We start from the raw sequence: 13,799 nt of genomic DNA on the forward strand, positions 1-13,799 counted from the left end.
GGGCCGGCGGTAGCCAGGGGCCCACCCAATCAAAATTGAAGAAAACGTTTTGTTTTGTTTTTTTAGGTGGCAGTCCAGACCCACAATCGGACAGACCTGTTCGCTGTCCAAGAAAATGCCAAATAAAATTCAACCAATTAATTAATACTATAGAATAAACCATTGCCATGAATTGCTTCTAATTGGGAGGGCAGGACAGCCTGCCTCCCAGATTATCACCCACAGTTACCCAACCAAGTTTCCCACCCTGTTTCTTTTTTTACATAAATTCGATTTTTTTCGCCTTGCAATTGTACTACTTTTGTCTGGAAAATCCCTTAATGAGTATTTCTGTCTGCAGAATTGGATTTTCAATTCAGATACTGTGACATTTCATCAAGTTCTGAGGTGTCTTTGTGAAGTTGTTGTGAAATTTATTCAGCATATTTTATCAATATTATTTACTAAGAATTTGAAAATTAAATATGTAGCTTTTCATAGAAGGTGGCAGATGGTTGTAACACTGATGTGAAAAGCTGCTAGCAGTGCCATCATGGTGAACCCCCCATACAGCAGTGATGTGTCTAAGCTAAGCTTACATCACAGTAAATGTGAAAAAAAGCAGACACGGATATCATGCAAGGGCAAAAATTGTGCATGGCCTCTGCTACCTATTATTTCTATCTGCCCACCCTAATCATACTGCCTAGAACCGGCCCTGGTTATAAACAATACTATGCTAACAACATGCTTAATGATTAGATAAATTTGCACAAACAAAAAAAGTGTATTTCATACCTTTTATTTGAGAAAGAAAAAAATAATCGAATCTCACATTTCCTAAAAGCATCCTTGCAGTCATTCGTGTGAAAAAAAGTAGTTTCCTTTAAATGCTAATCAGCATGTATAAAGAGAGCTTGCATGTATCACTCAATGTTGAATGGCTGCCTCTCAGTTTGACCTGGCCCCCCCAACAGGTCACAGGTCAAAGCAAAATATGTCTGAGCTTCAAAAAATAAGTTCTCATTCATTGTTCCATGAACAGATTTCTCAGAATGTTCACTGCAAAAATGTATATGGAAAATAGTTTTGGGCATATTTGAGACACTTGGGCCCAAAACACCCATGTTATGAAACCACAGCATCGAATATATACACACTCACACCAAACCTTTAATGAACTCATTAAGGGTAACTCAAACATTTTAAATGAGCAAAATAAATGTGATTATTTAATTTAGCATTTAAAAAAAAAAAAGTACTTTGCCTGCTTGATATAAATATATTATGAACTATTTAAGACGGACTCGTTAACAGAAATATTTAAGAAAAACAAAAATGGGAAAAAGTCTTAAAGATAGAAAAAAAAATTGAAATATTACTTAGAGTCATCCCATCAAACATTCTGATTCCTGTCAATTAAACGTCGGGCCGATGGCCGCAAGTCGGCCACATACTGCATTATATACGCAGTTTACTTTAACTAGTTCACGTCTCAGCACCTTCTGGGCGGCACAGTAATCAACCTAACCCAAACCATATGCAGGGGTCCCTACGACTGAAATTAGGAAAGAGCTCTTTGATTGCATTGCAGCCGATAATGTTTTCTAAGACATCCAGTTGTCATCGATTTACATACAATACCGAAGATGTGTCCTTATTCTAAAGCTGTCTGGGCAGATGCCTAAAAGTCTTTTAAAGCCAAGCAATTAAGTCAAGTAAAACAAGTCCACCCAAGTGCTGAGGGTCACAGGAACAGCCGAGGTGGGACAGCGCTCTATTCCCTGTCTCCCTCTGGTGGCCGCTGTGTGGTAACTGCAGGCTCAGCTCTGGGGAGAGTTGTCCTCCTTGCTGAAAGGCTGTGTGGATCCGGGCTTCACCCAGGAGAGGCCGGTCACCTGGACTCCCTTGTGCTGATCTTCTGGTCTTCTCTAGGAGAACGAGGGCAGCGTTACGGCTGGCTGACTGAACGGCGGCTGACAACAACAACCTCGACGTACACACAGACACACACACACCCCCAGGACCCGCTCGCCCCACACCCTTTGTTGAGCAATTCGGGGCCCTTCCAGGCCTTTCTATGGAATGCTGGAGCTCTGGTTAAAACAGGATCCAGAAAAATAAATCTAAAAAGATGGGCCATCAACCAAAGTTATTGTAGAATAATTAAACCCATCTCCCGAAATGACGACCACACTACTTTGTCATGGTTTTGAATGACAGAAGCTAAAATGATTGACATCTGGAGTGAATTAAAGTAAATGGTGGTGAATTGAATCAGGATACTAGTTATACAATGGTTAATTTAGAGAACAACTTACTTTATGGGCAAACATGCGCTCCTTGGCCTCATCGTGGACAGCCGGGTTCCACGGAGAGAAACTAGAGAACAAAGTGGTTTTTAGAGATGTTCAAATAGCATTTTTTCCTTCTCGATTCCGATCCTTGAACATGACTATCGGCCAAAACCGAGTATAAACCGATAAAGCATCTAGCATTGTAACTACTAATAGCACTGGTTCTTATTGAAGGGTTCTCTTAAGATGACAGCCACGTTTTGTCGGTTCACTTATTGGAAACACATTTTTTTTTTCAGAACTAGATTATTTACATTTATCTATAATTATAATAATGCATTTGTATTCTTGTAGTTAAGCGTTCATGCATCCATGTTTTGCAGACTTGGTAGTTTGGTCGGAGATAGAGCACGGAAACCCGACGGTACCTTGAGATTGACGCCATGCAAGCGAGCGATGGAGGACGTTCAATTTGATAGTAGTTTTTTTTAATTGATCGTGGCTTTTTTTGTGAATTTATGAAGTTATGATTGAGCCTCTTGTGCTCGCAGTTAACCTGCGCTTGTTGCGCGAATCGGTTCACAATTCCAAAATGCCTTGAATTTGTTTTATAAAGGCGTGCTTTCATTTTACAAACGTAAACGTGTCATTACTAATGTGAGAGAAAATTGACTTTAACTGTGTCGGGCTCGGGTTGGACTCAGACATATATATCTTGATACCTTTCGAGTTCGGGTCGGGCTCGATTACTTCCCTGCCGGACGCGGGCCGGGCTCGGACAGAAAAATGCGGCCCGTTCCTCGCTCTAGTCGGAGATGACGCGTTTCCCATTCAAACTTTCCACCTCCGACCATTAAAGAACGCAGCAGAACACTGTGTTTGAGATCATCTTTGCCTGTGTAGTGAAGGAGCTAGTAATATGGTGTATCGGCGCATAGACTTGCATACTCGCCGATACAAAAGGCAGTATCTGAGGAATTTCCGAAACATGGCATCAGTATCGGAACAACTCTAGTGGTTTTACTTTATGACCCTGACCCCTCGGTGCGTGTTGTCCTCACCACCGTGGTGGGATGCAGACGAGCCGCTCACCTTATTGCATATGGATCGTCGATTTTGGGTTGGTCAAAGAGATGGCTGTTGCATAGCTTCACGCTGTCCACCACCTTACTTTTGAACAGCTGTACATCTTTGTCATACCTGAGTTGAACAATGGGACAGCAGTGGAGAGATCAGTAACTACGGAGGTAAGATGCACAACTTATAATGCATAAATGTTCTCATTACAAGGTTCATGTGTACAACTCCATACTTGCCATTTAGTTGACTATTGTTCCAAAGTAGTACTTTTGTCTAAACTAAGTCTGTGGCCAAAATGTGTAATCTGTAGCCAAAATGTCTGACCATTAACATTTAGCAGAAACTTTTATCAAAAGAGACTTAGAATAAGTACATCGTCAGAAGCCAGGGAAAAAACAATACATCGCTGTCGGTACAGTAAGGATGTTCACAGAACCAAGTACCAAGCAGTAACAATGGCTAGGTTAACCCATTCCCCGTACACAACAAAGATAGCTAGGGTGAGATGCTAAGTAGTATTTTTAGGTGCCAGAACGTACAACATACAATAAGTGCCAGCCCAGGCCTGCTCTTGACCTACATCATCAATGCTTTGGACAAAAACATCTACTAAATGACTGACAGGTAAACCCTTCCAGGTGATAGGAGGTGTGTCAGGGACTCACAGCACAGCAGCTTCTGGGTTCAATGGCTCCGTGGTGTTGATCTTGTAGAACACCGTACGCGCATACATCAAAACCTGCCAGATGTGGTTGTGGTTCCGTCTGCAGGACACAGAAAGACATGAAGGTTCTAGACATGGAGACGTTCTGCAAAATGGATACTTGTATCCCCCCCAGGGTCATACTGGGCCTTTTTGTAAGGCTGGCAGTACACTGGGTAAAATGTACTTCAACGAAAATGTGTTTTGAGGGAAACACCCAGAAAAATACCTTGTACTATGCGTACATGTCATGCGTGCCCAATTCTGAAACAGGAAAATATCAATAAAAATACTAGGGAGGATATACGACTTCTCCAGGGGAGACATCTTTGTATGTAGTAAGTGTACATACAGAATCAAATGGTCCTGTGACACAATTCTTTATAAGTAGGCCAGTGAATTCCAGTGAGACCAACGGATAAATGGGCTACAGAACGGGCTTGAACGTATTTGACTCCTCACAGCCACCTAGCGGCTCCACTAACAATGGCCAGACACTATGAATCAAGCCGGCTGTGTTCATTAATCAAACATGAACAGAACTCAGGGAAGATGAACCGATCCACACCTCCATTTAGTAAACGCTCTGCGGACGTCAAGCTCTCCGGAGACTGGGTCCACCAGTGGATGGAAGACTGGGATGTCGAAGACCACTCGCTGAAACACAACGCAGGCAAACAAACTGTTCACAGGCAAACCTTGGAATGTCCCTCTAAGGTACAATTTAAATGTCACATTTGACTACAGTCAAATACACATGAATGAACGGTTCTCCAACCAGCCGAGACACGGACTGGTCTAACCGGTCTCTCGAACGATGCCTTACCAGTCCCTTTCGCAAGAGTCTGGCCTTTTGCCATGAGCAGTTGATCCGGAGCCATGCCTTGAAAGACAACGCCTTCACCAAATCAGACTTACGTAATGACAAGCAAGCTGAGCTCATTGGAACCCGCACAGAAGGACAGCAGACTAAACGATAAATATCACAATATGCTTATGAATTAAAAACTCTGAAATGAATCATTGCCCAGCCCTAATCTGTAAGAAAGGCTTCATAACCTGTTTTGACGCAGTCTGAAGCGTGCTTGAATCAACTGCCTCATTTAGACCATCATCAAGGCTTCACTCCGATAACAGTTTGGTTGTCTAGCTACAAGATTACACACAGGCTGATATTTTAGTAGCCTATAATAAATGTGGGGATGACGATGGAGGTTTTATTAAATGATACGTGTGCAGGCAGATGAACAAAGATAAGGCTCAATAGGCCAATCTATACAGAAATCTAAATGAGCAGAGTGCACGGCAGTTTGTCTATCATCTCTTTTGCATTATAACCCGCCTCCTAGAACAACAGCAGACTCTGATTGGTCTTTGTAAGCTGGATGGCAAACAGCTAGGACGAATCCCAGACCTCTACAAGGAAATCATCACTTCTGTGCAGAGGCGGGCGTTAGCCATGCAAACCGACCCAAGTACATTTAATATAAAGTCAGGTTTACGGTGAATTAGGAAACACGTCGTATAGACGCAGGTAGGGGAGGTGGGGGCGTTTCGATGCCTACAGTTTGTCTATGGACTCTGGGGATTGAACCCACTCTCTGTCGACCGGGAGGACAGCCCCCTCCCTGATCCTGCACCCAGACCACGATGTGAACGAGGAGGCGTACTACTCACAGGACACTCCCCGTCGGGATAGTTATCCGGGATGTACACAGTGAATTTAAAGACGCCGTCCTGGTACAGGCCGTGTCTGATGAAGATCACTCCGAACCACACTGAAAAGACAACAACAAAGCACAGCACGGCTTGACGATTCAACAGCGCTGTTTTAGATGGCGAGATTTGGAGCCACATTGGTAGACAAAATATCAAAGACTTGCCTGAAATAAATGCTTTACATTTCTACTTACTTAATGCAGACTTGTAGGACGGCTGGACGTATATTCCTGGCAGCTTCTGCTTTATCACAAGTGTGCTGCAGAGATCAAAGACCATATTAAGGAACGCGGTTACACCGACACAGACCATAAACCACGGTTACGGGTAAAGCATTTCAAACGGCCCATATTATACCACCAGGTGTGAATGTGATTAGCCATTACAAGAAAATCCGATTTTTCTTGTGTTTTCGTGACATCAGAAGTGGGCGTGGCCACCTAGAGGTATGACGGATGGACCAGCCTACCCAGAGGAATTAAGCAAATGCTGCTCATCTATCCATCATACATCTAGGTGGACCCTCCCACTTGTGATGTCGCTAAGGCACAGGTAAAAGGCAGAATTTCAAACGGCTCGTAATCGCACCCACACCTGGTGGCATAACAGGGGCCCACTGAAGAAGGCCTGAACCAACCGGGGCACCGGCGCCACTTACAACTCGGCCAGCAGTGAGTACTCCAGGTAGAAGGGCCCGTAGGAGGCGTGCGTGCCGTTGGTGGCCGGCGGCACCATGGCCGTGGCGGTCAGCTTGGTGACGGGGGCGGCGTTCTTGGGGATGGCCGGGAGCTGCTTCTTCCCGAAGGAGAGGCGGGCGGGGCTGGCCCGGGGCTCGCCCTGGCTGCCCTGCTCCTCCCCATCGTCAGCTCTCTGCTGGGGGGGAGACACACAGGTGAACACGTGGAGGTGGACAACCAGCTGTGTCTCTCCGGTTGTAGCTTAACATGAGACCATACGTAATTTATTAATCAATAAGTTAATAAGTAAAAATAAAATATGACACTAAATATGAGCAGTAGAACTGTGGATGCAAACCTAATTGTTAACATTGATTGTTGAGGCAAGACGTTACTGACAGCTACTTAATTGACACATTCTTGGCCACTGAGTATCCAGTACCGTACTTGCTACACTGTCGAAACTATAAATGTGACCGGCCAACTAACCAGGCCAATTATAATAATAATAATAAATTTTATTTATAATGCACTTATATCCAATTATGAAGGTATTATTGTAGCAAACGTCTTAAGCACCTGTGCCTGCAGATTTTGTATGCGTACACTAAAGTCACAAATGTGTAACAGTCAATTTGAAGTCCTAAATATTTATTTTGCATGTGTACTCTAAAGTCAGAAATGTGTAACAGTACATTTGATGTCGTAAATATTTTTTCTACCATTGTAAACACTTAATAGGGTCTACAAGTTTACAAGTCTTTGTTACAGGTGCACAAATCCTATCCTGCGTGTTACAACTTCTAAGAGTCATGCACTTGACACTTTTGCTACAATCATTGTAGCGCAGTTGGTGCAAAACACATTCACACACCCGCGTTTCATAATCTGAGAACATGCACAAAAGTTGTGCATTCGTAAACCCAAATGTGAACTAATGCATCAGAAGTTGTACATCTGTGAAATATTTCCTCACAAATGAAATTATATAGATCGTTATGTCCAATTAGGATTTTAATGAGTACAAGTCCATCGATACAACTGCTAGAATCTGCTGATACGAGTCTGAGCTGTTGTTTTTCTTGCGGATACTTTTGCAACACGTCTATCAAAAGTGATTTGTATCCGTATGAAGCAGAGCGTCCGTGGGCGGGACAAAATTGCAGCGTTAACCAATGAAAGTCCCCGGCAGGGGCTGCATTTTTCAAACTACACTGGGACCATCCAAGCAAACTCTTACTTTCTGGAGGCTTGAAAGTAGACAAGAGGGCATCCTACACGACGGAGTTGGGTATCTTACATTATGTCAAATTAAATCAACTGAATTCCTCCCAAATTATTGCATTAACATGCCGCAAGTGTCCTCCAATGTATTTTAATGGTCTCCTTGGATGGTCCCAGTGTAGTTTGAAAAATCCACCCCCTGCCTGCGACTTTCATTGGTTACTGCTGCATTTTTTGCCCGCCCACGGACGCTCTGCCTGATATGGATACAAATCACTTTTGCTACACATGTACCACCTAGACGTGTTGCAAAACTACCTGCAAAAAAACCCACAGCTGAGACTTGCAGGAGCAGATTTGAGCAGTGGAAACGATGGACTTGTGCTCGCTCATTAAAATGCTGAATCAACATAGCGTTCTATATCATTTTATTTGTGAGGAATTTTTCACAGGTGTGCAACTTCTGATGCATTAGTTCACATGTGGGTTTACGAATGCACACATTTTGGGCATGTTCTCGGGTTACGAAACACGGGTGTGCGAATGTGATTTGCACCAACTGCGCTGCAATGATTGCAGCAAAGGAGTCAATTGCATGACTCTTTGAAGTTGTAATGCACAGGATAGGATTTGTGCACCTGTAACACAGACTTGTGAAATCGTAGACCCTAGTATTTAGTTTTTACAATGGTAGAAAAATTATTTACGACTTCAAACGTACTGTTACACACATGTGACTTCAGAGTACACATGCAAAATAAATATTTACGACTTCAAATTGACTGTTACACATTTGTGACTTTAGTGTACGCATACAAAATCTGCAGTTACAGGTGCTAGAGACTTTTGCTAAAATAATACCTTCATAGCCAATGACCCAGGAGGGTCAACCTGAGTACAACAGCCTATGCATTCAGACTCACTAACAGTGCAGGGAAACAACAAGGCAGTCTCGCTCTTTGACTGACTTTGGTTTGGCAGGACCTCTGAGGCAACATGACGACCAGAGAGGAGCACACTGCCCTCACCCCATGTGAGTGTCGGTCGGGGCAGCCCTAACTCTGAGCCTAGGAATAGCGCTCACCCAGGAACAACAGTCGGTAACACAGCTATGGCTGGAATGCAGTCTGAGTACGGGGCTCTGAACCAACGATGCCGTCTTGACATTCACAAAGCCAGGGATTGTTTTTTTTGTAAAAAAAGTAAGGGTGTGGCAGGTCGATTTCGGCACTTGCAGGAGGTCTGCCCTCATTCCCCGTGCCCCCCCCCCCCCCCCCCCCCCCCCCCCCCCCAAACAGCACATGCATGCCAACTATCTGGGGAGTCAGGAAGTCATTGTCACAGCTGTGGGAGCTTAAAGCAGCAGCATTGCAGAAGGAAAAGTTGATCTGTAAAAAGATTTGAGCAGTCTCTATTTGTTTATCCTTACATCAACTTGAGACAATGGTATTTACATGGGGAGTTGATCAAGACCAAATACTTTCAACCCAAGAAAGCTTGAGGTCTATATAGGTTCAGTGGTATTTAATTGTAAAATAACAAGGTAAAGAAATAAACTATTTAAAGAAGGGTAAAGAAGAGTTAGAAATCAAATATTAAATTGTGTTCTTGTCTTTTTATCACAACTCTGTACAAATATAACTTGGTTCACACCAGCATAAACTGACAATGTAGAAAACCCATGCTATGCAATTCCATAGCATTAGATAGAATGGATGTGCCTCATACTACAGTTCATTGTGGAGGTGAAGAACTGCGTGTTTTAAGCTGCCAGTGAAAATGACTCCCATGTGAATGTCATGAGATATAAGCCGCACTCAAATCTTAGAACAAAAACTTCCTGAAAAAAACAACAACAACAACAACAACAACATTGTCACAGATACCAATACCAAGATCAAACCGAAGCAAACAGTGAAACAGGTAAGGAAGCTGCACTGGTTGCATTGCCGTGTGGAGGTTCACCTTGCGACTGGTGCTGGTAGACATGCTCCAGAAGGGGTTGACGCTCATCACCTGGAGGTAGAACCTGAGTCCCTCGTTCACTATGTGGGTCCCACGACGACCAGTGCTGCTGCTGCTGCCATCCGAGGTCGAGTCTGATAATCAAATTGACCGGTTTAGCAAATCAGACCACCAGTAACCAAAACATATTAGAAGCGACTGACTGATATTGGGTTGGGAGAGGATCTACCTGCCAATCTGCTCATAGGCACAAAGGCAATGCGTTTCTAAAGGGCTGATTATGGTTCCAAGTTGACACAACGCAAGGGGGTTTACGGACCCATCATGTCTTTGTGGACCCTCCTTGCGTCCACCGCAAGGGTCTGACGTGCGCCTACCAAAAATTTGAACCTTCCCTCGCCTCACAGCAGCAAGGGCTGTGATTGGTCCGCTAACTAAAACCCGAGGAAGAACATAAACAGGATCCCAACTGCGTCGAAACATCTGCCTCGACTTGGAACCATTATCAGCCCTCGAGTCAGACTACGGACTACATTGTGATTAAGGACATTGTGTCCCTAAGAACAAGGACCCAGCCTCCTCCACCTGTAATACGGTGGGATCATTCTGTAGTAACATGACATGGTGATAAGACGGTGAGGACTGCTGGCCTCAGCCGCTCCCCCACCTGGACAATGGGGTGATCATGCAGCTGTGACAGGTTGATAGCATGTGTGATGACAGGGTGAGGACCGCTGGCCTCAGATAATGGGTGATCATTCTGTTGTAACATGATGACATGTTGATGACAGGGTGAGGACTGCCGGCCTCAGCCCCGGCCTTTAGAGCCTCCTCTACCTGTAACATGATGTGGTTATTCCGTTGTAACAAGGCGATATGGTGCGGACATGTTGATGACAGGGTGAGGACGGCTGGCCTGAGGTAATGCGTGATTACTCTGTTGATGACAGGGTGAGGACGTTTGCCCTCAGACCGGGGCTTTAAAGCCACTAAACTAGCTGCAGCAGAACACAACACTAGCAACACTTAGCTTCACATGCGAACTTCGATACAAATTGCGATTTAAACGTAGTCGAAAAGGTTCAACAACGAGGCTGACGGTGACACGGTGTCATGTTGACACGGTGTCCTGTTTTAAACCCCCGGTGTGCAGCAGTAGCTCAGCTGCTCCATCCAGGTCACCCGACGCTAGAGGTAGCACAGCGAGCTAACAGGCAGAGCTAACCGAAGTAGCGTTTAACGTCAACGTGGACGACAACCACTCGACTCACCGTCCGCTGTGAGGTGTTCACCGGGGGGGAGATGTCAGCCTCCGGGCGGATCCACTTCTCTCCGTACGGCCAGAGGTTTTCCGAGCTGTCACCCAGCTAACACACACAGGCTAGATAGCTGTTTTGCTAACTAAGTGATTTGACAGAGGAACCGGAAGTCAATGTTACTCTTTGAGGGGGCGTTTCAAATCCGGTTTGAGCGCTGCTATTGGCTGGATGCCGATGGTTGTTCTGCTAACAAAATATTTCGTTTAGTGCTGACATTAACTAAATCCAGCAGACTGTTTCACATTATAATTATCAGAATAATATTATTTGTATTTTGTATTATCCTTTCTATTGTTATAGTGTATTGCATTTTAAAAGACATTAGACTTCATCCTAATCCAGCATCTCAACAAGAATGTCCAGAGAAATATTGCACACGTCCCTGCCCTAAACAAATATAAATCTTCAGGCAATCCCCATCTAGTGGCCAGTTTCGCAAAACATTGACAGATTATACAAATGTAACCATGTATCAAATTTATAAATTATAAATAAAGATAAATTGTGAACAGAAATCAAGTACATTGTTTATTCATAACCCACATCATCAAATTCCTTTTGATTGTCAAAGAAATATAAATTGTGATCAGAAATCAAGCATATCACATAATTCGAATTCCTTTTCATTGTCAGATATGTTCCGATGCCTAAATCACAGTATAGCATCCCATTCCTTTTACAATGCATTGTTTTCAATCTATGACCTAAACATAACAGTATATTTCAAGATGTTTATCTTTTAATCTGTTAATATGGTCTTCAATGTCTTCATTGTTATTGTCTCATTAAATCACTTGGTCCCTTGTGGCACAGCACATCCAAGCCATTTGACATGGCCATCACACAGAAGTTTGGACCACGCTTCAATGGCACTTCATTCTGGAGATTGATTGATTTCTGAACAATTAGCCGTAATTATTTATCTCAGAAAAAAAAAACTAATTTAACGCATGAGTGATTGCATTAATTGGGAAAAATGACATTGTCCAACTTCCAGAGTAAATACAAATTATTGACTCCATTATTGTCTCATTGTATAATTAGCCAAGTACACTTCACTGACAAAGCTAATTAGTGTCCTGCTCTTTCATTGGGGCAGCCAGTGGGGAGAGGTTACCATCCCCCCTTTGACACAGACAAATCAAAGACCACCTCAAAACTAATAACTTTATGCCTGCTTTTGACTTTGCCGACATTGAGATCATCTGTCAGACACAAACAAGGCCACAGCTCCCCACACTGTTGTTGTTGTAATGAGGTTTTTGTCTTTGCCATTCATTTGTTGTCTACTTAACGACTGTGACCTTGTTTGGTCATACACACGCAATAATGAATGCAATTAAAGAGGGAGATTGGATTAACCGCGTGACACAGTGACCTCTTCAACCTAGATTAAGAATTACACTTATCTTGAAACATTTTGTATCTAATTAAACCTCCACAATTCAACATCAATTCTGATGTTATTTGCAATGCATATATATAAATGTATTATATATACACACATAAATAAAATGTGTCTGGATATTTTGAGTGTGGAATGGGGAATGATGTATATATATCTATATCTATATATATATATACGTATATACGTATATATATATGTATATATAATATACACGCACATATACACACACATACAAATAATGTGTGTCTGGGTATTTTGAGTGTGGATTGGGGAATGGTAGCCCGCTGCCTCTTAAAGCCACTATAAGCACTGGGCTCGTCGTCAGAATGGTATTCGTTCCCAGTGAGTTATGCTGGAGGCCATTCTACTGGGGACATTACTGGGAGGAGATAATGTGACCCGCCATCAGAGTTCACGGGTCAATTTGGCATCTATCAGTGATCTGATTGAATCACTCGGGTTTCTGAATATGCTTGTCGGTAAAAGATTTATATGGTCCCGTTTTCAATAGCATTCTCTGCTTATACGGTTCCAAGGGTGGCGCCGAAATTGGAACCTGAGCTGAAATATGCTCACAACTTATGCTTCCTGTCAGATCATCCCTTCAGAGAATGTCAGGCTCGCCAATTCAGATCTGCAATTTGGTTTAAATGACAGTTAAAAATTGCCATTGGAAGCCCCTGGTGATATCCTCTGTGACAGAAGAAAGAAAAAAAAAGTGAAAACAGATGAGTTCACATGCAGATAATAAGTAATAACAATGTTAGTTTGAATAAAGAAAGCCAGAGCTGGATTCAAATGCAAAATTCATTTTAGGAATATGAACAACGAGGGAGTAAAGGTTAAAAAATCAACCGTATCCTTCATATGTGGCAATAGTCTCGCCTTATCCCTCGGGCGCTGGCCTGGCTAAAACCTCAATGCAGCAATTATTTGCTGTAATGACTGCGGCGGTTCAAATAAGCCTGGAGATTTTATTAAACCAAATGAGAGAATCATGTGTGTGTTATCACCGGTGTGATTGACAGTGACAAGTGCTCGGGCAACTTGAACGCCAGCGTGATGAAGGATCTGGCGGCAAAGCTCTCGATAATGTTACCCCTGATAAAGTCACCTGCAACCTCAGTCTATAAACGGAAGAGAGAGAGCCACGCATATTAATTCCGATTGTCGGAGCCCCAGTGAAGACGGAAGACAGGAAGGATGAGGGTAATCTTCCGAGCAAACCTCCGCTGGCCCCGCTATTCACTGTCTGGCATTTTACACAACTAATGAAAAAGAAATCCATTGATGAAATAGAAATACTCGTAATAAAAGTAAAGGTCACTTATTCGCCGTGTCTAAGCTGCCTAATCTGCAACCTTTGCAGGACCAGTTGTCGGGTTTTGCTGATAAAGTAGGGGAGTCACGTTAAAGTTTGGACGCTGC

The 13,799-nt window shown here is 43.3% G+C and overlaps 1 protein-coding gene across 2 annotated transcripts; it reads right to left on the minus strand.

Annotated features, from left to right (window-relative positions):
• Nucleotides 1–765: 765 nt before the first annotated feature.
• On the minus strand, nucleotides 766–11,078 carry aktip (akt interacting protein). 2 transcript variants are annotated; one of them, XM_030377466.1, is made up of 10 exons: nucleotides 10,916–11,078; nucleotides 9,645–9,778; nucleotides 6,437–6,648; nucleotides 5,973–6,037; nucleotides 5,737–5,837; nucleotides 4,628–4,716; nucleotides 4,022–4,120; nucleotides 3,369–3,476; nucleotides 2,301–2,361; nucleotides 766–1,910 (listed from the first exon to the last, which is right to left on the minus strand). In XM_030377466.1, the coding sequence occupies exons 2-10, from the start codon at nucleotides 9,690–9,692 to the stop codon at nucleotides 1,803–1,805; spliced, it is 891 nt and encodes a 296-aa protein (XP_030233326.1). In that variant the 5' UTR covers nucleotides 9,693–9,778; nucleotides 10,916–11,078; the 3' UTR covers nucleotides 766–1,802. The 2 variants fall into 2 exon arrangements, with proteins under 2 accessions (XP_030233326.1, XP_030233324.1); XM_030377464.1 differs by having other exon boundaries at nucleotides 6,437–6,651.
• Nucleotides 11,079–13,799: the final 2,721 nt, after the last annotated feature.

Source organism: Gadus morhua, chromosome 14 (assembly GCF_902167405.1).
Source record: "Gadus morhua chromosome 14, gadMor3.0, whole genome shotgun sequence".
NCBI classification, from domain to species: domain Eukaryota; kingdom Metazoa; phylum Chordata; class Actinopteri; order Gadiformes; family Gadidae; genus Gadus; species Gadus morhua.